At 49.3% G+C, this 22,655-nt stretch overlaps 2 protein-coding genes across 4 annotated transcripts in view; one reads left to right on the forward strand and one right to left on the reverse strand.

The window, feature by feature from the left end:
- CSF1R (colony stimulating factor 1 receptor) overlaps positions 1–7,170 on the forward strand; it is a 29,300-nt gene extending 22,130 nt beyond the window's left edge. Inside the window, exons 14-21 of the mRNA XM_032337342.1 lie at positions 671–833; positions 3,059–3,150; positions 3,266–3,363; positions 4,357–4,479; positions 4,559–4,670; positions 5,184–5,283; positions 6,104–6,212; positions 6,308–7,170. Coding sequence (XP_032193233.1) covers positions 671–833; positions 3,059–3,150; positions 3,266–3,363; positions 4,357–4,479; positions 4,559–4,670; positions 5,184–5,283; positions 6,104–6,212; positions 6,308–6,493 — 983 coding nt within the window. The 3' untranslated portion in view covers positions 6,494–7,170. The remainder of the gene's footprint in view (positions 1–670; positions 834–3,058; positions 3,151–3,265; positions 3,364–4,356; positions 4,480–4,558; positions 4,671–5,183; positions 5,284–6,103; positions 6,213–6,307) is intronic.
- A 251-nt stretch (positions 7,171–7,421) lies between these two features.
- The window catches only part of HMGXB3 (HMG-box containing 3), a 44,960-nt gene continuing 29,726 nt past the window's right edge, over positions 7,422–22,655 (reverse strand). For all 3 annotated transcript variants that reach the window (XM_032337339.1, XM_032337340.1, XM_032337341.1), the window contains 8 exons: positions 22,486–22,613; positions 17,595–17,726; positions 16,527–16,711; positions 13,287–13,506; positions 12,457–12,590; positions 11,549–11,665; positions 9,673–9,882; positions 7,422–8,694 (listed from right to left, as the gene is read on the reverse strand). In XM_032337339.1, coding sequence (XP_032193230.1) covers positions 8,227–8,694; positions 9,673–9,882; positions 11,549–11,665; positions 12,457–12,590; positions 13,287–13,506; positions 16,527–16,711; positions 17,595–17,726; positions 22,486–22,613 — 1,594 coding nt within the window. In that variant the 3' untranslated portion in view covers positions 7,422–8,226. The remainder of the gene's footprint in view (positions 8,695–9,672; positions 9,883–11,548; positions 11,666–12,456; positions 12,591–13,286; positions 13,507–16,526; positions 16,712–17,594; positions 17,727–22,485; positions 22,614–22,655) is intronic.

A 22,655-nucleotide genomic window follows, 5' to 3' on the forward strand; every position in this document is an offset into this window, starting at 1 on the left:
GAGGGGTCCTGGCAGGCATTGGGTCCCATGGTCTTAGAGCCTCTTGGGTGTCTGAGGGCCCAGGGCCACCTGACTCCATCTTCTTCCCACCTGCTCTAAGTGATGGCAGGATCTCTACCTCAACATTCCTCAAATTCCTAGACCAGGTGCCTGGTTTGGTCAGAAGCTGCTTATGACTGAGGGAAAGTTCTATGAGCTCTGTTCGATGGTTCTCAAACCTTGGTGGATGTCCAAGTCAGCCAGAGAGGGGTATAAGAGTGCAGTTCTCTGGGCCCTGCTGCCGGGAGTCTGGTTCTGGGGGTCTGGAGTGAAGCTTCTACTCAGAGACACTTGGACACTCATGACAGGGTCTGCAGAGGTGCCCCAGGGCCTGTCAGGACTCCCAGTCTGTCCCATTCTCTTCTGTAGCAGCCTTGACCCATATGGAACTGCCATAGATTTCCTTCGAAGAAGGAATTCTTGGGCTACAGTTTTTTTAGATTCCTCTGCTTTAGACAGATGGAATTACTGAGGCACAGAAAGCAGAAAAAGCTGCTCATAGACAATCAGGATTAGAACTCAGGGCTCCTGAATCCCATTTCAGAAGGCCATAGCACCCCACCCCATGTGTCTGTCCACTTAGGGCAGTGGGCTAAGAAGTGCACTTACCCCATGGTCCTGGCTGCTTTAGGCCCTGTTCTGGTCATCACTGAGTACTGTTGCTATGGAGACCTGCTCAACTTCCTGCGAAGGAAGGCCGAGGCCATGCTGGGACCCAGCCTGAGTGCGGGCCAGGACCCCGAGGCAGGCGCTGGCTACAAGAACATCCACCTGGAGAAGAAATATGTCCGCAGGTAGGACCCTGGCAAAGGACAGGAAGGAGGTTGGGACTGGAGGACGCGGGGGGGCGAGTTGCTGTGTCTGTCTGTGAAGCTAACTCAGGCTTGGGTGGCCGTGTGACTCTCACATTCCCATCTCTGCCATGGGGAATAGTCACCCCAGCTTAGATGGGCCAACTCGGTTTTTCTACTACTTATTCCTATCATCCAACAAATATTTGGGCAGTTTGGGCAACTAGGAGTATGGAGGCAAAGATGGGCAGCTCACAGTCTGGTGGAGACAGGCGTTAGTTAATGCAATCATCACTTTTTTTTTTTTAAGATTTTAATTATTTATTTGACAGACAGAGATCACAGGTAGGCAGAGAGGCAGGCAGAGAGAGGAAGGGAAGCAGGCTCCCTGCTGAGCAGAGAGCCCGATGCGGGGCTTGATCCCAGGACCCCAGGATCATGACCTGAGCCGAAGGCAGAGGCTTTAACCCACTGAGCCACCCAGCACTCCAATGAAATCATCACTTTAATGTACATAAAAGATCAACCAAGATCCTTCAGAGGATCTCCTAGCCAGAGATGGGGAGAGCTTGAAGGCAAACTGCCCGTTTTTCCCACAGGCTCAGGCTGTCAGGGGCTGCACAGCACCCAGACAGAGTCTGGGGATGGGGATAAAACAGGGTGACTGTGGCCAGGCCCCTGATCTACTTGGGCCTTGGTTTCCCCGGGGTGAGCCATCGGGGGATTGAACCTCTCAGAGTCTTTCCTACTCTGTCATTCTGTAATGCTGTGATTCCTGGAAGCCACCCTTGAGGCAGATGGACAAAGCCACACAGGGAACCAGAGAGAGGAAGTGGCCATTTTCGTGTCACACATGAGTCAGGGGCAGAGGCGGAGCCCACACTAGAACTCGGCTCCCTTGACTCCTGGCCCGGTACTCACCTAAGCCTCCTGGCTGTCCTGAAGTCTCAGTGCTGGGCATGTGGGGTCTCAGGGAGAGGCTGCTGAGACAGGATCAGAACAAAAAGGGTGTACACGGGGCCCCTGTCTCAGCTACTGTCAGCTGCCAAGCCTGGGGAGGCAAAAGGGGAAGGAGGCCATTTCATTCCATCTGGTATCCTCGAAGATGAGGACTGAGCAGGATCTGCTTCCTCTTCTATTCTCTGCCGTCCCTCTGAGAGGGCAGCTCACACTGGGCCTCTGCAGGCTGGAATCTCAGGCCAGGCAAATCAAAATGAGATCTGAAGTAAACTATTAACTTCTGATCTTCAAATGTACAGGTGGGGAAAGCCTTCAGTGATGTGACCTCAAGGGCACACGGCAGGTGAACCAATCCTGCCAGTTTGGTTCCCAGGCTACATTAATGGAAGTAGAGTTTCTAAACCAAGGGAGGGGATAGTTTTTGCCATGGTCAAAGAATAAGTGGGCCACCTCCTTCTCTTTCTGGGAACACTAGAGTATGGGCATTGTCGAGGCGCACATCTCCATCACAGAGGGGATCGAGGAGGGGGGAGTCCAGAAATCATACCTAGTTGGATTATTAGAAGCAGCAGTGGTTATTCAATGTAGAGAAGTGCTTTCTCCAACCGTGACCCAAAGAGTGAGCTCAAAGGCATCACCGGAGAGCTGTTAGAAATGCAGGAGCTCAGGCCACCAGACCTGCTGCATCAGAATCAACATTTCAGTAAGACCCCCCCACCCCCACCCCAGGTGGATTATGTGATCGTGAATTAGTTTAAGAGGCTTTCCAAGTGTGACCGGCCGGGTTTTGCCCCTAATTTCTGAGGTGGTCTGGGCACAGGGAGAGTTGACAGTTCCCCAGGTGATTGAATGTGAAGCCACCCGTGAGAGCCACTGTCCAGAGAAGGGGGCCTAGAGTATGCTCAAATTCCTGCAGGGCTGCTATGGGAAAAGCGAGCCTCATTCTCTGTGGCCCTTGAGGACAGAGCGAGGACCAGCAGGAGGAAAATCTCAGGGGCAGAGTGGCATTAGGAACAGTGAAGAACTTTCTAACAGGCAGAGAGCTCACGAATTGTGAGCTTCCTCCCTGGATGGCCAAGCAGAGATCAATGATCACACGCACAGAATGTGGCAGGGGATTCCCTGTCAGAAACAGATGTTTGAGTGGACCTTGACATCCCCGTCCATCCTGGCCGATTGGAGAGACCATGGGGAGCCAGTGGCCAAGGCCTGAGCTGGGCAATGTAGCAACAGGTTCTCACCCATCCCCCAACCTTTCTCCTGTATAGGGACAGCGGCTTCTCCAGCCAGGGTGTAGATACCTATGTGGAGATGAGGCCTGTCTCTACTTCTTCTTCAAATGACTCCTTCTCTGAACAAGGTAAGGAGGTACTGGGATGCAGGTGGGGCAGAGGCAGAGGAGAAGGGCGACTGGGGGATGGGCAGGGAGGGGCAGGAGTGTGCTGGGGCTGCCATGACTCTTCTCCCCACACCAGACATGGACAAGGAGGATGGGCGACCATTGGAGCTGCGGGACCTGCTCCACTTCTCGAGCCAGGTGGCCCAGGGCATGGCCTTCCTTGCTTCCAAGAACGTGAGTTGTAAACTGGGTCTGAGTGTGGTCACCCAGGGTGACCAGGAGGCAGCTGACCGCCCCCCCCCACCGCCGCCCCGCTGTGAGGCTGGATGATTGAGGACAAGGGCAGGAAAGGGGGTATATGATGGAGCCAAGGCGGAGCCAGAGTGCCACACAGCCTCTAGGAGTGCGCAAGAGAAACCCACGGCTGAGCGCTCCTCCATGAGGGGACGGTGGGAGCCCCCAGCCTGAGCAGACCCGTTTCCCTGGTGTGCAGCAAATGGAGGACCCCATTTCCAAGAACAGGCTTTATTCCTTCAGTTTTGGTTAACAGTGTGAACAAGACAACCATTGTGTCCCTTTGTGAAGGCCCTGGTCTTATGGGGCTGATAAAGGAAGCTCCCTGAGTTGTGAAAGGATAAGACGTGTGCAACACACTCAACCCACGAAGGTCCCAGAAAGTGGGAGCTGTGACCGTGCCCCTTACAGATTTGGGGGTCCAGAGTTTGATCGTTGGCTCTGCCATTTGCTGCGTGACTTTGAGCAACTACAGCAATTCTCTGAGCCTTGGTTTCTGTACCTATAAAAATGGGCAAAATCACAGGATTGTCTTGAGGGCAAAACAGGGTTGCAATGTGTGCAGATGCTTTGAGAAGAGCCTGGCATGGCAGAGCCCTGGAGGTGGCAGCTGCCATTATTGGTAACTGGTGGGGGGTGGGTCCAGAGGCTGTTTCCAGCACCAGGGCTCATTGCTTCTTGCCCAAGCGTTGCTCAGGGCCAGAGGGCCGCAGTGACAGTGGTGCTTAAATATTGAACTGTCTGACCACATTGAATTTCCTCAGACCTGGGTCTTGGTAGAAGGTGGGGACAGGAGCCAGAGTAGAGGACCAAAACGGATGCCAATCCCCTCAGTGAGGAGCCCAAGGCCTTCTAGGGCCCTGGCTGTTCCCCTGGCACCTCAGGCTCAAGCAGGGGAGGGGCCGAGACTAACCCACAAGTGCTTCCCTTCAGTGCATCCACCGGGACGTGGCAGCCCGAAATGTCCTGCTGACCAGTGGGCGTGTGGCCAAGATTGGGGACTTTGGGCTGGCCAGGGACATCATGAATGACTCCAACTACATTGTGAAGGGAAATGTGAGTGCTGGGGAGGGTGGGCTGGGCTGGGGAGGGGCAATGAGCCAGGGTCCGAGGTGACCGGGGTCTGCTGTGCCAGGCCCGCCTGCCCGTGAAGTGGATGGCTCCAGAGAGCATCTTCGACTGTGTCTACACGGTTCAGAGCGACGTCTGGTCCTACGGCATCCTGCTCTGGGAAATCTTCTCGCTCGGTAAGCTGCCGGCCCCGGGCTCGATCGTGTTCGGTCACCACAGTGTCCTATGCATTGTGGAGGATGCCAATCAAGGAACTTGGTGCCCAGAGCAAAGGCTGGTGAAATGATGGGCAAAGCATCTGACAACGAAGCAGTGCAGCTCTTGTGTGGGCTGGGCTGATGCTCCTCTGTTGGGCATTCCGTCCGGACTCTTCCCTCTTCTGCCTGCCGGAGCAGTTGCTGCTTCCTTGAATGGTTTTCTTTCATAACGTGCATATCCCATTTCTGGAGCACTAACCACAGGGACTTGGGCTAAGCCTTTCATCAAGTTCCTCTGACCTCTTATTCCAAAGCCTGTGCTGGAATTCTCTGTGGGGTCTGGTGAGGCCTGCGTGAAGGCTCCCCAGTTCCACTGAAGCCTATGCCCTTTGTAACTCTTCACAGCCCAGTCTCACCAAGATGCACGTGGTTATGGGGGCAGGTGAAGGTGAGCACTGAGCATGGTCTCCTACATGATCTTGGCTTTTGCAGGGCTGAACCCCTATCCTGGCATCCTGGTGAACAGCAAGTTCTATAAACTGGTGAAGGATGGATACCAAATGGCCCAGCCTGCATTCGCCCCAAAGAACATGTAAGTGAAGGCCCCCAGGGAGGAAAGAGGACATCTCAGACTTTGGCTGAAGGGGATGGAAGTGTGTGTATGAGCCCCATCTCCCTGCCCAGTGTTCCAGGGTCAGGCTTTATCTCCCTCACAGTAGGCTAAACCAACCCCTTTTCCAAGTGAGTTCAGGGTTTCCACTGGTTTCCTAGGTAGCCTAGAGGATGTGCTCCGAGGTCTCTTAACTGGGACTGATCCTAACTCAGATGATAGATTTTTAAGTCAGAATCTCTTATTACGACCTCAGGGAAAGCTCCTGTCATTTCTTCTGTTCTGGCAATCTGTGGTGCCGACCAGCCTGCCACCACAGCCCCTCCACCAACTCACTGCAGCCGGCCCATCACGAGCCACCTCCCTACCGTCACCTTTGCACAGGCCAGTGGGCCATGAATTCACCCACTGCACCTCTCCCCTGCCACTCTCGGCACAGCCACCCCCCATGCCCCACACTCACTGCTCTCAGGCTCGCCAGATCCATGGCCCCTGCAGCCCACGTGCCCTATTCGCCTCTTGCTACAGCTGGCCACTCACTCATCTCTCAGTCCGCCTGGCAAACCTACCTGTAGGCAGCGAAAGTGCCCCTTCTTAGTTCTAGGAGTTGGGGAAAGAGAACATCTCTGAGCTTTTTCTCCTTTCAGTTGTCAAATGGGCAAGATGGAAATACCTTCCAAGGGCTACTGGGGAGATTAAATAAGACAATGCATGTCAAGGACTTAGCACAGTTCTTGCGTCAGGCTTGCTTCTCACTAGGCTTCAGGACCCAGACCCACAGGCAGCTTCTGTTCTGTCTCAGATACAGCATCATGCAGGCCTGCTGGGCCCTGGAGCCCACCCGCAGACCCACCTTCCAGCAGATCTGCTCCCTCCTCCAGGAGCAGGCCCCAGCGGATAGGAGAGCACCCGTGAGTGGGGCCGGCCTCAGGGTGGGTGGCTGGCTCCAGCAGGCCAGGCTGGGCCTAAGCCAGGACTGACCTCTCCTGGGCTCTCGCACCCTCAGGACTACACCAATCTGCCCAGCAGCAGTAGCAGCAGCAGCAGCGGCAGCAGCAGTGGCGGCAGTGGCAGCGGCAGTGGTGGCGGCAGCAGTAGTGAGCCAGAGAGCTCCAGTGAGAACCTGGCCTGCTGTGAGCAGGGGGATATCGCCCAGCCCCTGCTGCAACCCAACAACTACCAGTTCTGTTGAGGGGATGGCCAGGAAGCACTGCTTTCCCCTTCCTCCAAGCTTCAACTCCACCGTGGATGGGGCACCGCGAGGAGAACATACAGACTCTGCCCTTGGTCATTTCACTCAACAGCCCGGCCCAGCTCTGAAACTCAGGAATGTGAGATCCACAGGAGTGTGGGGAGGACCCCACTTCCAGGGCCTGGGCCATCACTGCCAGTCAGGGGCTAGGGCTGAGCCCCCCGCCCACTGTTCTCAATGCTATGGCCTTGTGTTTGCTATGCCAACTGGGAGAACTCCCAGCTCACTCTCTTAACCTTGTTCCCACTTATAGGAACCCCTTTTCCTACTCCCCACTATCTCACTGGAAATGGACCCGTGTTGTACCTCCCAACGTTGAAAAGCCCAGGCACCTCAGAGCCGTGGCATGTCTCCTTTCTAAGAAGGAACTATACCTCTTAGTCCCCACCTTCTGGTCCCTATAGCCCCACCCACCCCGAATCTGGTCGCTACAATGAGCCAGGTGGCAGCTAAAGTTCGGGGTTCTGCCCAGTCCCCCGTCACTCTGAGCTGGAAGGCAGGGGGCCCGTGTGGCTGGCCACACCAAGCAAGCAGCATGCATGCCACCAAGCTGACTCCCTGTAACTAACAGTTGCCCTGCGGGATGTCTCGGTCATTAAACTAACAGCATTAACACAGCTGGCCTCCAGTTCTCTGTGCCACTCGGGGACTGCGGATTCCCTGGGACCTCTTCCATCTTCCTTCATGTTGAGTGACCAACTCAACACCTGGGGTGCCACCACGCTGTACCCCATACAATGAGCATGGAATTGACTCTTGCTTCACCAAAACAGATAATTTAATAAATTTTATTCTTGGCAGGGGAAGAAGGAGGGAAAAAAGCCACCTACTCCACTCCTCTCAATAAATTAAATAACAACACGGCCAATTCCCGTGCCCTAAGCAAACCTCAGGCACTTGAGCCAGTCCCGCTGTTTCCTTATGGCCCAGTCTGCTTCCCCTTCACAGAAGGGAGTTTTTCCTACTGCTGCCAGGTTATGTCATGCCAACGGGCCACATCCCCTCTGTGGTGAGGGTCCAGGGCCCAGAAGGATGTAGGCTGCAGCAGCAGTGGCCAGGGAAAGGAGGAAGGGGATCCTCTTCCTCAAAGCTCAGGGCAGAGAAGACAGTCCTGGAAATAAGCTGTGGCTGTTTCTCCCCTCCTCAGCTTCCCCCCAATTTGGGTGCAGGAAGAGGAGGAGGGAAATGCATCCCTCCTCTGGGAAAATCAAGAGCCCAAAGGGACCCCTAGAGCTAATGAGGCCCCCAAGGCCCCAAGTCAAAGGCAACAGGCTAAGGAAGTCGTGTGGCTGCAGGGGCTGGAAAGAGCATTCCCCAGGGGTGGGAAGAGATACCTCTGCAGCCTTCCCCCTCCCCTGTGCTGGATTCCACCTTCGCCTACCCCAGGACCTCCACCCTGACCTGCAGGAGGCCCCAGGGAAGCCACCAGCTACCAGCATTCCTTCAGCCTCCTTTCCCCTCTGTTGAACATACTAAGTCCCCAAGTAAGGAGTGTTCTGGTGCTTCTCCTGACCCCGGGCCCCACCGTGCTCAGGAAATGGAAGCTCTTTGGTCAGTCCCAGCATCAGAGGCCTCCCCAAAGGTGAACGCGCCGGCCGGTCCCCTGGATGGATCTGCCTCGGGCAAGGGCCTCACTATGGCTTGATGGTACAGTCCCTGTGCACGAGCCTGGCTCAGACCGTCACTGCAGCCACCTCCTCTTCCTCACCCTCCTCCTCTGCCTCTGTCTTAATCTGAGCTACCCCGAGGCGGTAGAGGGTATCTCGGATGACCACCTCGCCAGGCTGGCAACTCTGTACAATGTCATGGATCTGCCGGTTGACAATCTCACGGCTGGTGAGGAAGTCCATGAGGCGGTTGTAGAGGTAATAGTGGGTGGCATTGTCAAAGGCAATGGGCCGCTGGCGGACACTGTTTGGTTTGCTGTCTGCGATGGAGGCCAGGATGGTTGTGTAGGGCGCCAACTCAGGGCACAGGGCTGAAGAGTGGTGTCCAGTACTGGGGTCACCAGGACTGGGCTGTGTGTCTACATGGACGATGTGACGTGTGGCAGTCTTGGTGACTGGGTGCTGGACAGAGTGCTCAGCCTCCATCATGTCCACTGTGTAATGCTGGTCCAAGAGTTCTGGGCAGGATACGCTCTGGAGGAGAGAGAAGAAACCAATCTGACATGAGGGATGACTAAGGTAGAAGCTGTGGGGTGGGTGAAAGTAAAGGAGGGGCTGTCAGCACCATTTACACCCTCACGTCACCAAATATGCTCACACCTCCTGGGGCAAGTCCCCTTCCTCTGTGTTTCCCTCTCCTCATGAAGACAGGGACAGTCACAGGGACCACCTTTCAGAACAGATGCTCGATTACCTGAGCTGCTACTGCTTACTGCCATATCTAGTCGACTCTGGCTGGGGCTACAAGGAGTGGGCAGCGGGGCTCTTGCTGAGGCTGTTGCCTTTCGGCAGTGCCAGGCACAAGCTCGCACAGCCAGTGAGTCCCAGGGAATAAGGAAAAGGCTGAGTGGTAACAATAATGTCCCCTTCTTTCTGTTGCCAGTCCTAACATCTCTTCCCAGAAAGGGGCACGTGGGTCTGGGAAGAATCACTGTCTCGTACAAAGCACCAAAATACACAGTACAAGGGCTCTGCCACTTATCTGCTGTGTGACACTGGCTAAGTCCATCTCCCCTCTCTGGACCATTACCTTTTACTAAATGGAGAGAGTTAGATACGGTGGTGTTTTCTAAGTCTCTGTGCCTCTAGGTCACAACTGGTATGCCATGTAGTACAATCATGGGCAGACCCAAGACCTGACTGGTCCAGACCTTTAGTACACCAATGTGTATGAGGTCTCCCAAAGGCAGCAATTTCACAGGCTTATCTGGAAGGCAACCGCAAAATACCTGTTTGGGACACCCTAGGCACTCCTAAGTGACATGCTAGGGCCTCACACACACAGGGTTTGGTGAGTAAAAATCTGTGGAGGAAATGCTAGCTCAGAGCATCAAGACAAAATATTACTGGAGACAAAGGATGCTGGAAACAGCTCCCAGAAGACCTTCCCAAACAACCAGGAGGTGAGACACGGTCTGAGGGATTTATTCCAGCTCTTCAGAAGGGACTCACCACAGGTGGCTCTGTGGGGCTAGAGAAACAGCCCTGGTTCCTCCCCCACATCTGGTTGGTCAGCTCTGGGTAGCAGAGGTCAGCACACAGGGCCACTGGTGTGGCCATGTCTACCACATAGACAGGTGGCCAATGACGAGAAGAGACCAGCAGATCCACATGGTCGCGGGCACTCTCGCCCCGCACAAGATACTTGGAGCCACAGATCACCTGAGCAGGAAGAAGAAAGTCACAGCAAAGGGTGAAGCAGCACACAGAGCTGAGTCTTCTTCCCACGAAAATGAAAAATCAGGTTTCATGACTAACGCCACAGCCATCCTTCCAGAGCCCATCACGTTCTGCTTCCCATTTCTGTCCCCAAATGAAGTCGCCAGCTCATCCGTGACTTCCTGAGAGAACATGGCTGGGAGTCTTTGACTGAGGCTGAGAGGCCCCCATGAGCATCTACTCCAAACCCCACCCTCCACACTGCCATACCAAGCACCCTCTAGTCCAGGGGCTCCAATTCCCAGCCCCACAGCACTGGTAGCTACAGCTGGTTAGAGATGGAGGTTCCTGGGCCCCACCCCAAACCCAAGGCACTAGACTCTGGGGGTGGGGCATTCTGAACAGCTCTATTTTGGGCAGCTCCCCACCAGACCTAGATATACTGTGCAGATGGGAACCTCATGGGAACCTCAACGTAGACTAGTAAACACCTGCACTGACAGTGCTCCCAGGCGCCACTTTGTGGCTGGAGAGGCAGAGCTCCGTGTATAGTGGGAAATCCTGCATCAGCCGCCTCCTCCCTACCTTCACCCCCACCAGCCGTAGCTATCACCTCCTAGTAAGACTGCTTGCCCATCACAGCCTGGAGGCTCTGTAACTCTCACAGCCCTTATGGTCAAGTGCTTCTCACAAAAGGGTCCCCAGTCATATGAACACAGTCCTCTGAACAGGCTCTGTTCTGCTAGGGCAAAGGCATCCAGTCTGTCCCTCAAACGCAGCTTTGGTTGAAGAAGTTGAGAACTGGATTCTCTTTCGACAGCCAGTCGACAGTCGACACGCCCACTCTCGCACCTGAGAGAACTGAAGTTTCTGCTAGCAATCCCTCCCCCAGTTAGTACCCGTTCAGGGGGTTATCAACCCCAGTATCTTCCTGGGCCTGCTTTGTCATCTAGTGCTCAGTCTTCCCAGTGCTATCCCAGTGCCTACCCTGTCCACGCTCCACGTGAAGGTGAAGGTGCTCTCCTTAAACCAAAATCAGAACTACATGCTCCCCAATTCCCACTCAGAACTGTCCAGTAGGCCACTCAGCATTCTCAGAGGGAAACCTAGACCACTACTGTGGCCTACAAAGCTCTACATGGTCTGCTCTCTGGTCCTCTGGAAGGTCCCAACCTTCCTCCTCTGGGCTCACCAGGCTTCCCCACTCAGGACTTAGTGGTCAGTCTTCTCTCTGCTGGAACATTCTTTCCAAAACTCATCACTGGGCTCAGCCTTCCCTAGCTACCCCAGACAGCAGGTCCCTCTCAGTCGCTTTCTATCTCAGGGCTTTGTCTAGTTCCTTTAGAGCTAGCTCCCTAAGCCATGATGACTCTATCTCCCCCTTAACATGAGGTCAACTAGAGAAGAATGAATCTTCACTGCTCACCTCTGTACCCTCAACAGCTGACGCAGGGCCAGGATGTGAAAGGGTGCTTAATATTCATTGGTGATGACGCAGGTTCCCTTCCTAGTCCAAAGGGTGGCACCTGACCCATAAGAAGCTACCCCACAGGCTGCCCAGTGACCTAAGTGCCGGATCCCACAGAATGAGCTGGATCAACCACATTCTCTGTGTGGGCAATCTGACATGGACAAATTCAGCCCAAGCTCCTCCTTACTACCCCCTTACCTGATGGGGGCACACCTTGTAGATTTTACCCCCTGTGAGATGAGATGGGGGCTGTCTAGTTCTGGTTCCATTCTGTACAGATTCATAGAGGGCCAACAAGGAGAAGCAGAGCTGTTCCTGAAGCAGGACAAGATTAAATACAAAGCAGTAAATGGTAAGGGACCAGGCCTAGTGTGCAGCACCAAACGCTCACTTCAACACCCAAAGCAAAAGAAGAAACTGTCAAGGCCAGTGTGTGCCTTGGCGCCTCACTAGCTTAACGTCCTCTAGGTACAGATGGCGATTTTGAGGACCTGAGAGGACCAGGTAGGTCCCAGGGAGAGGCAGCCAGAGCTATCAAGGTGCTATCTTGAGCCTAGCGGATCTTCCTACTTCTCACAGGGAAGCGGATGCTTCAAAGAGAAGCTAATATTTGAGTCTAAACTTGAAGAAAGCATGAAATTTCAGCAGGACTTTAGTATGAAGTGAATAATGTATGGATAACACCCCCCCCACCCCCGATAGAACGATGCTCATTCTCTAAGTGCCTGGAGAGGAGATAAACCACACACTGCAAAGTGCCTTCCTTACAACATCGTCAGGTCAGTAGTTTGGTTATTTCCAATTTGCGAACCAGGAAAATGAGGCTGAGATGACAGGTAGCTTAGAAAGGTCATGCCCAGTCAGTGTGGGAGCCAGGACATGACTCCCGAGTCTGGACCAATGACCTTCGCCAGAGGAACTGACTGGAGGGGAAGGACTCGCATAGCTATGGTGACCTGGCTGTGAACGATCTACCACACCCCTGACTGCTAGCACCCTGTGTCCAAAACAGGTACTTGTCACAGGTGGCTCCTCTCCTCACCCAGAAAGCAGGCAACCAGCCTACTCCCTAAGTCCCTCTCTGCCCTGCCGCCCCCACCACTCACCTTGGAGTCTTCTGTCCCAAAGGGGATGCCACACTGCGTCAACAGGTGCCGCAGCTCCTCTTCACCGTAGGAGCCAATGTCCTCAAGCTTGCAGGCGCCCTCATGAAGCAGCCTCACCAGGGCACTGCCATGGCCTGCAAGAGACGACCCTGCTGAAGGGAGGGCACTGCCACCAGACAGTACAACACGGGGAGCCTGTCATGTGTGAGGATGAGGACCCGGGGATGAGGCCCAAGTCCAGGAAGTGGTGCAAGCAGGCTCTACCCTGAGCACTGCCCTACATGCTGAGGGTGCTGGACCGAGGCAGATCTTCTAACTTCTGCAGATATACGAAGTCTCTCAGAACTGGCTTTCTGCCCCCTGAATGTCTAGGGAGAGATCCAGCAGAGTGCCCTTGCAAAGGACCTCAAAATGGATAAGCTTTTACTCTTTTGAGGTTTTTCAGAACCAAGCTCTCAGAGGCTTGCCACAAGGGCAGCAACATGATGAGCAGGAGGTCTCATTCCAAAAACACTCTCTTTACACTGTATTCCTGAACCTGCACAAGCAATGGTGAGCTAGGTGGGAGTCTTAACAAAAACCAACTTCTGGGCCTTGAAACAGCAAGTATGAGACGGGCCCTCAGCATCTAATGTTAGGAAGCACTGTGTGAGAACCAATGGATCACAACATATTAAATATTTATAAAGTCAGCTCAGTGGGTCGATATCTCACCTCTCCATGAGCCTATCCCCACCCCGCTCTGCCACTGGTACTGTCTAGCCATGGAAATGTTCCCGAGTCTGGACTGGGCTGTCTCCTGATCCAAGTCAGCCACCAGGTGCTCTTACCAGGTACTGGCTGCACATCCAGGTTTTTGTCCTTCTCAGTGTTGACGACCACAGCTCCTCTCATGAGTGGTGGGAAGAAGGGGGCAATAACAGAAGCATCAAACTTGGTGATAGGGATGCTGGCAGGGAAGGCCACCTGCTCAATCACCTCGGTCTCCATCGTGGCCCAAAAGTCCTCCACGTTTACCTCACTAGGGCCCAAGAACTCAGGCCAGGTGAACTAAAAGGTCAGGATAAAAAAAGATCAAACTGTAGGCACCACCAACTACTAGCAACACAAGGGCTCCCCTTCTTGATCCACTTGGGAACAACAAGGTGGGGGTTGGTGTCAGACAGCCATGCACTGCCAGGGCACCCGGCCCCAATGCTGACATCTTAGTACGTACCTACCTTTGGCCACATTCCCCTTCCCCATACCACAGCTGTCCCCAATACCTGAACAGCCCTTAGTCCCTTCTGCACCTGCCTTTGTTCAAGCTCTTTCCTTGAGCCTCCAGGAAAGGGGAGCTACTGTAGCCGAAATCTGTCACGTGTCGGGACACTGTCTGATTAACTACTGCACAAGTCTGGGGGGCTGTATGAGGTAAGACCACCGCAGTAAGGGGCAGAATAAGAATGGGAACGAAAGTCTAGTTCCAAAGCCCAAGTCGTGTGTCCCCACCAGTTTGTATGATGCCAGTGCCTGCTATGAGTACACAGCACGAAATGCCCAACACACTTCACAGCTACTGAGCCCACTCTCTCCACAAAACAAAGGGACAAGGAATGCCAACTGAGTGTGATGTGCTGTCTTTAGTCTAGAGGGTCCTCCTCTATATAGTCCCTGAGGGGAGAGGCCACCAAACTGTCTCCTCCTGAACAACTTGAGTTTCGTTCAGTAACTATTTCCTCTCACTGACCTCAGAACACCCTCTACCTGCTTCTCTGCCCATGCACACACCACTCTGCACATGCACAAGGGAGAAAATGAATTAGACTCGATCTCTCAGAAGATATACCCAGTACCGTAGAAGAGGAGAAACAGGCACACCAAGAGTGAAGCGACTTCTACTCCATTCTGTGAGAAAGAGCCTTGATCAGACAAGGCCGATGCCAGGCAGGACTAGGAGATGTGAGCTTTTGCAGGGGGGTGGGCCTCTCTTCACTTCTGAAAACCAAATGGTATCTGCAGCTAGATGTGTTTTTCAGTCAAGCATTAAGCACAGTGTAAGAACCCAGCATAGGTGGTAACGTGCTCAACGAGATTCTAGCTGGGTCACTGCTAACACTGCCATTAGGGGTGTCTGGGTGGCTCAGCTGGTTAAGCGCCTGCATTCAGCTCAGGTCATGATCCCAGAGTCTTGGGATCAAGTCCTGCACTGGGCTCTCTGCTCAGTGGGTAGTCTGCTTTTCCTTCTCTCTTTGCCTCCCTCTGCCTGCCACTCTGCCTGCCTGTGCTACCCCTCCCTTTGTCAAATAAAGAAATAAAATCTTAACAAAAACAAAAAACAAAAACCACCACCATTAGATTACCATCAGACAAGGAGATCTGAATGAGTGTAGAAATAGCCTCTTGGTGAGATAACACACAAAAGCAAAATTATTATCGGTCATTTTATCTACAAAGAACATTTAGAAGACTCCAGAAAGCATTATACTTACTTTCATGTATCTTGTTATGCAACATCATCCTTTCAAATGGGATATGTGATCAAAATGTATACTTTTTTTAAAATTGGGAAGAAAAGGAGATATATGTATTAAATCCCTCACAGGATCAGCTGGCCATGCCAAAATGCACCCAGGCTTTTCTCTCAAGGGCCCGCACCACCCCTGGTGGTGAACAGTTGAGCTGCAGGTCCATTGCCTAAAGGGAGAGTTCATCTTCCAGTCCTCTCTGTCTCTGTGCTGGAGTTCAGGGTTGGAAAGCTCACCCCACTCCCCATGTTATTACTAGCATACCCATGGGGCACTCCATAGCTATGCACACAGACCACACTTAGCATGACCACGGGACAGAGTTCAGTTTTTTTTTTAAAAACACTGTGTACCAGGTCAAGAAAGATTCTTACTCTTCTCAGTTTACTAGGAGTTTTATCATAAATAGGTGTTGAATGATAATAAAACCCTCTTCTACAACTATTAAATAATCATACAGGTTTTCTTCTTCTAAACTATACAGGAGCAAATTACATTAGTATATTTTCAAGCACTCTTGCTTTCCTGGGTTAAGCCTGTCATTATGGGTTACTTCCTTCACTGTTATAGATGACTAGCTATTATCTTATTCAGCACTACGGCATCTACAGTCAAGAATACAATCAGCTCCAATTTGTTCTCTTATATTAAATGTCTGGCTTTATTTCCAAAGTTATCTGGCCTTATACAATGAGGTGGGGAAATTTATCTGCTTTTGCCAGTCTTTTATGATCAGGATCATGTATTTCTTGGCTGTTAGAATTAATGTCTGAGGCCATATGAATTTGGTATTATCTTCATGTGAACACTTTTTTAGTTAAGAACCAAGTCACAGATCAGGTGTCTCTTTTCCATAAAACCCACCCTTGGATCTCCAGCTCACTGGCTTTAAGTCCTGAAAGTGGCCCACATGCCCCCATGGAGAGTATGGCTGCCCGCAGCCTCTTGAACCTCGCAAGTCCTACCACTCCCTCCGCTACTCCTATGGCTCCAGCTTCACTGGCCTTCTTGTTGTTCCTCGACCATGCACAGTAAGCCCACTTCAGACTCTGTCTTGCTGCTCTCTCTGCCAATATTCCTCCCCTGAACACTTTGTGGGCTTCAGATCTCCCCTCAAATGCCACCATATCAGGGAGGCCTCCCCCTATCCTCTAGATAGTCTCTGTCTCTCCACCACACTGTTCTCTCCTTACCTGCTTTACTCTTACTATGCTACTTTTAATTACTACATACTGCCTACACAATAGACATTAATATAACATATGCAATTATTAATAATGTTTATTTCCTATCTTCTTACACCAGAATTTGAGCCTCATGAACACAGAAACTTAATGGGTTTTTAACTGCCCTGTCTCAAGCGTCTAGAAAATGCACCTGGTTCACATTTAATGAATTCATTGGAAAGTAACAAATGCTTCTATTTCCATCCAGCCTTCCTTAGATGAAAAAGCCACTCATCTCCCCCAGGCAGGACTGGAGCCATCTGCTCCTGGAGCAGCTTGCAGGAACATGGCTGCCGAAGTGTGAGGACAGTTCTAGAGGTGGCCAGGAGGCACTTACTTCCACACTCTTCAGTGCCAACACATTTTCTTCATTCCTCTGGGCCATTTCCACTTTGGGGGCCACACCACAGATGCCACAGATCATGTCATTGTAGTCTCGGACAGTGAGGCATTCGAAAGCCCAATAGCCATTGCACAGCAGCTCCTGCAGCTGGGTCAGCTCCTCTGAGGTCAGAGTCTTCTCTGCAAGGAGGGCAAGAGCTCTGAGAAGGTCACAAAAAAGACCCTGAAGGCCACTGGGGATGAGCCAGTGGCCAGCAAGAATAGCAACTCCACAAGATTCCTGCCCAAAGGACACCCAAGAGTACTAACCACCCTAAAGGTACCCTGGCCTTCGAAGGTGCAGATGGCAACCCCAAAGGGCAATTTCAAACAGAATTATTAAAACTGCCTTGCGCTAGCAACCTACTAGGCACCAGACCATGTGCTGACAGCTTCAAATACATTATTTCATTTAATTCTCACGTCTTTATGAAACAGGAGATATACTCACCCTCATTTTAGAAACTGAGACATAGGATAACTGCTCAAAAATCATGCTGCCACTAACTGGCAGAACCAAGACTCAAACACAGGCCTCTCTAACCCTAGAACTTTGCCCTACTCCATCTGACCTCATAGCAGGCAAAGCTGCAAGTGAACTGAAGTCTACAAGGATAGGAAGGGGAAAGCATCAAAAGAAAGAAGGAAAGAAAAGAGAAAAATCATTTCTAATATTAAGGAGGGTGACCTCCACCTTCAGGTCTCAATGAGCCTCAGGTCTGGTAGCAGACCTCCAGAAGCTGTGTATTCAGAATGAGTACAATTAACATGCAGGGAAGCCAACTCTACCAATCATCAAAGAATCAACTTCTAAAGAGTCAGCTTAATCTTGTGCTGAGGGCCACCGGGTGGATGGAAAGACTCACGCTCTTACCATTTATAAAATTCAGAAAGAGCAGTGTATCAGGAAGTCAAGAATGTCTCCTTTTCAAACTACCAGATTTTTCTCTCTTTGGACAAGCAGCGCTGAAAATTCCCAGGAAACTCAGGACTAGTATGGGAAAGGGAGGAAGCCAAGCTGTACCTGTCTGCTCCTGCACCGACTTCAGAACAGCGCTGATGGACACTCTGGGGTCCTCTCCCAGCTTGATCTGGTTCCGGACTGCAAAAAGCAAGTCCAGGCTCACTAGTAGCTTGTTCCCCACATTAAAGAGACCTGCAAAGTTAAAAAGAGGCAACAGATAAACTCTATAAAACATCCACAATGGCAAAAAATTAGAAACAAACTAAATATCCAGCAATAGGGGAATAATTAAATTAATAATGGTACACTCCTAAAATGGAAAATTATGCCTCATTAAAAAAAGAATAACATAGACTTAAATGCTCTGGCATGGAGCTGTCCATAATACAATGTTAAATGAAAAAAGCAAGCAGTGAAATCCATACAGAAATTTTTTAATTAAAAAAACAAAAACAAAAGCCTCCATACCACCCAGCTCAGCCCTCATGACCACTGGACCCCACTTTCCTCTACTTTTCAACAACTGCACCATGGGTAAAGGCCAGGTACACTTTCTAGCCCGAGGATGTAACAATAGCTATCAATATCCCTCTAGCCAAATCCAGGTATAGATGACTCAGAAGGATTTAAATGCAGTCAATTTAAGACAAATAGAAGTGATTTTATATTTGCAGGAAGTATAATGCACAAATTTGCACAAAATCAAGCTCTGGAATATGTGTTTCCATAAAGGAAGATTACAGAGGAGTGGGCAAGACCTTTCTGAGCATAATACCATATGCTGAAACCATAACGGAAAAGATCTAATATGATTACATAAAAATTAAAAGAAAAACAAAAGACAGACAACCTCCCCCTGCAAAAAAAAAAAAATCCTTTGTGTCCAGAAAAAAAAAAATGACAAGCAAATTAAGAGACTACTGAGAAACTGCGTAAGAACTTGGTCAATATTCCAGTGAAGAATGGAAATGTTCACAAAATTCACAGAAGAGATTAAAAGACAAAAAAACAAACAAACAAACAAACATACAATCCTCCTAGTAATCAGAGAAATGCAACAAATTAAGAAATGATACACTAGTTTTTACCTACCAAATTGGCAAGCTTTAAAATATTGTAATACTGATCTACAAAAAGTTCCTTAAGTTGGTAAGTTTAGCATGGTCACTGGATAAAAATTCAATGGACTAAGTTTTGTCTACCCAAATGTGTTTCTACACTAACACTGAAGTTAGAAATTGAACCACATCGTTTACCATTGAGAAAACTGAAATAACTTAGGTATAAATCTAACAATATGTGCAGGATCTATATGCTGAAAACTACAAAACACTGATAAGAAAATAAACTCTAATAAAATCGAAAGATGGACAGATTTAGGGATTAGAAGACTCAGTATTTCCAAGCATGTCAAGCTTTCACAAATTGGTCTATAGATTCAACATATTCCCTATTAAAATTGTAACAGGATTCTGCAAATACTAAGAAGCTGATTTTTAAATTTATATGGAAATGGAAAGAACTAAAATAGCCAAAACAATTCAGGAAAACAATTCAGGAAGAACAAGGCTGAAGGACTCACACTAACTGATTCTAAGACTATATCCAGACTATAGTGAACAAGACCAGTGTGGTACTGGCAAAAGAATGGACAACATAAACCAATGGGACAGCACAGACCACAGAAATAAGACACACACATATGATCAACTGTTTTTCAACAAAGGAACCAAAGCAAGTCAATGGAAGAAAAGACTACCTTCAAATAAATGGTGGTACAACTGGATGTCCATATGAAGAAGAAAAGGAAGAACTCAATGTGGGCCTCCCACTCTATGTAACAATACAAAATGAACCGCAGATCTAAATGTAAGTCATAAAATCTTAAAACAACTAGGAAAAAAAATACAAAATACTGATGATCTTCACCGAGGGAGACAGACCTTACAGAGACTATCAAAAGCATAATCCCTAAAAGAAACAACGGATGAAGTAGTCTTTGTTGTGACTAAGAACTTCTGCTCTGTGGAAGATTCCACTGAAAGAATGAAGTCAAGCCACAGACCATAAGAAAACATTTAAAAATCACTTACCTGACAAAAGACTTGCGGATCCAGAATATATAAAGAATTCTCAAAAAACAAAAACAAAAACAAAAAACCCCCCACATAATTCTCAAAATTCAATAGTTCAACAGGCCAAACATGAAACAGATTCTTCACCAGAGATGACACATGGCTAGCAAATAAACCCATGAAATGATACTCAGTATCATCGAGGAAATACAAATCAGAACCACAATGAGGTACCACTTCATAAAACCATCAGAATGGCTACGAAAAAGAAGAACCAAAAAAATAGTACCAAGTGCTCACAAATGGAGCAAATCAAAACTCTCACTCACTGCTGGAAGTAATAGTGGGATGGGACAAACATTCAGATAAACAGTTTGACAACTTTTAAAAATTTAAACATATACTTAGCATATAGCCCAACAATTTGACTCCTAGGTATTCACCCAAGAGAAATGAAAGTTTGTGTTCACACAAAAGCCTTTATGTGAATGTTCATAGCAGCTCTATTCCTAAGTGTCAAAATCTGGTAACAAGGGGCACCTGGGTGTCTCAGTGGGCTAAAGCCTCTGCCTTCGGCTCAGGTCATGATCCAGGGTCCTGGGATCGAGCCCCGCATCGGGCTCTCTGCTCAGCAGGGAACCTGCTTCCTCCTCTCTCTCTGCCTGCCTCTCTCTGCCTACTTGTATCTCTGTCAAATAAATAAATAATATCTTTAAAAAAAAAATCTGATAACAACACATAAGTCCTTCAACAAGTGAACAGACATGTAAACTGTGGTACTCCACGCAATGGAAACTACTCAATGTGAAGAAGGAACAAACTACTAATACATGCAACAGTATGGATTTTTTTTTTTTTAAAGAGAGAGAGAGAGAGAGCATGTGAGTGGGAGGAGGTGCAGGGAGAGAGGCAGAATGCCAAGCGGACTCCACGATGAACAAAGAGCCTGACGCCAGGCTTAATCCCAGGACCTCGACATCAAGACCCAAGCTGAAACCAAGAACTGTATGCTCAACTGACTGAGCCACCCAGGTGTCAACATGGATGACTTTCAAAGTCATGACATTTAATGAATGAAGCCAGACTCACTTAAAATGCTGCATATACTCTGTATCAACTCTACTTAAATTTTAAAAAATTTGTAATTAAAAAAAAAATTTTAAATGCTACATACTGTGGTAAGTGACATACTGGAAAGATGGAGTAAAGAGAAATGAAGAACATTATCAGATGGTGGCTGGTGGCTAGAGGCTAGAGGTGTAGGGTGGGTTTGAGTACAAGGCACACTACAGGAGAAAGACTGTGGGCAATGGAACTGTTCTATTGGCTGTAGTGGCAGTCACACATCTTGGTGCATTTTCAGAACTCATGTAAAATGTCAAACAACATGGTAAATTTTGCTGTATGTAAATTTAAAAGGGAAAGTAAAACTTAAAATATCTATATATGTGTATATTTATACATACATACATATATATACACACACGTGTATGTGTGTATATATATATGTGTATATATATATATATATAAACCTACGTACTACTGGCCCAGACTGACTACAGGGATATAACATTCTCATTAACTGCTGGCTAGAGCAAAAAGTATGACAGATTCAACTGGGCAACACAAGACAAGACATTAAGAGCATAAATTCAAAACAAGGCACCATAAGGTTCTAAAGATAAAGAGAATAACAAACACTCCTTAATCTTCAGCACTCAATTCTACATGTGAAATTCAAGATCCAAATTCTAACACTGTTGGCACATGGTGAATGCTCCGTGGTGTCTGACGCTGATGAATGTAAAGGGGGAATGGGTGAACACGCAGCAATTCCATGTGTAGCACTCGCCCAAAGGAAATAATGAGAGCTTGTACACCGTAAGTTAATTATAAAGAGATTCTAAAATGGAGTCCCACGCACCCCTTAAAAATGGTCACATGTTTCTCCACTTGCTGGCAAGGGAAGATGCCCATGAGACACTACTAAACTTAAAAAAGAATATTCCAGGGGCACCTGGGTGGCTCAGATGGTTAAGTGTCTGCCTTCAGCTCAGGTCATGTTCCCCAGGGCCTGGGATCAAGCCCCATGTCAGGCTCCCAGCTCAGCAGAAGTCTGTTTCTCCCTCTCCCTCTCCCTCTCCCTCTTCCCCTGCTTGTGCTCTGTCTCTCTCTCCCTCAAATGAATAAATAAAATCTTAAAAAAACAAACAAAACCAAATACTCTACTAACACCCAGCACAATCCCACTTTTGTTGAAAGAAAAACTATATACCCCTCACTCTCCTACTTCCTTATATTCTGTGAAGATGAAGAAAGATTCAAGAGCGTAATATGAAGTGTTTGTCTCATGGCAGCACGATTACTACTGATTTTAGTTTCTTCTTTATACTTGTCAGCATGTTCCATTTTTTCCACAAATAGGATCTATTCTTTACGAATGAACTTTGTTTCAAGAGTCCCAACACTACGGGCGCCTGGGTGGCTCAGTGGGTAAAGCCGCTGCCTTCGGCTCAGGTCATGATCTCAGGGTCCTGGGATCGAGTCCCACATCGGGCTCTCTGCTCAGCGGGGAGCCTGCTTCCCTCTCTCTCTCTCTGCCTGCCTCTCAGTGTACTTGTAATTTCTCTCTGTCAAATAAATAAATAAAATCTTAAAAAAAAAAAAAAAAAAAAAAAAAAAAAAAAAAAAAAGAGTCCCAACACTTAAGAGAGAACATCGTCTTCTGGGGCTGAGATATCCAGGAGGAAAAACTGCCTCTCTTTGAAGCTCCATCTGAGAGAAGGTCCAATGCTCAAAGGCACAGAGGTCTGACCCACAGAAGCTGCTCCGAAGCCTGCTTTGGGGGTGTCTGCGGGAAGAAGAATGACACCCACCTGTATAGATGTCCATGAAACTGTGCAGGGCCAGACAATGAGGATTCAGACACATCTTCACCTGTGCAGTCACCACCTGCAGCCGGCTGGCTGTCAGCAGCCAGCACTCCTGGGGCCCAGCCAGGGAGCTAGTACCAAAACATCACCAACAGAAAAAAAAAAAAAAAAAA

This window comes from Mustela erminea, chromosome 3 (assembly GCF_009829155.1).
Source record: "Mustela erminea isolate mMusErm1 chromosome 3, mMusErm1.Pri, whole genome shotgun sequence".
Lineage (NCBI taxonomy): Eukaryota > Metazoa > Chordata > Mammalia > Carnivora > Mustelidae > Mustela > Mustela erminea.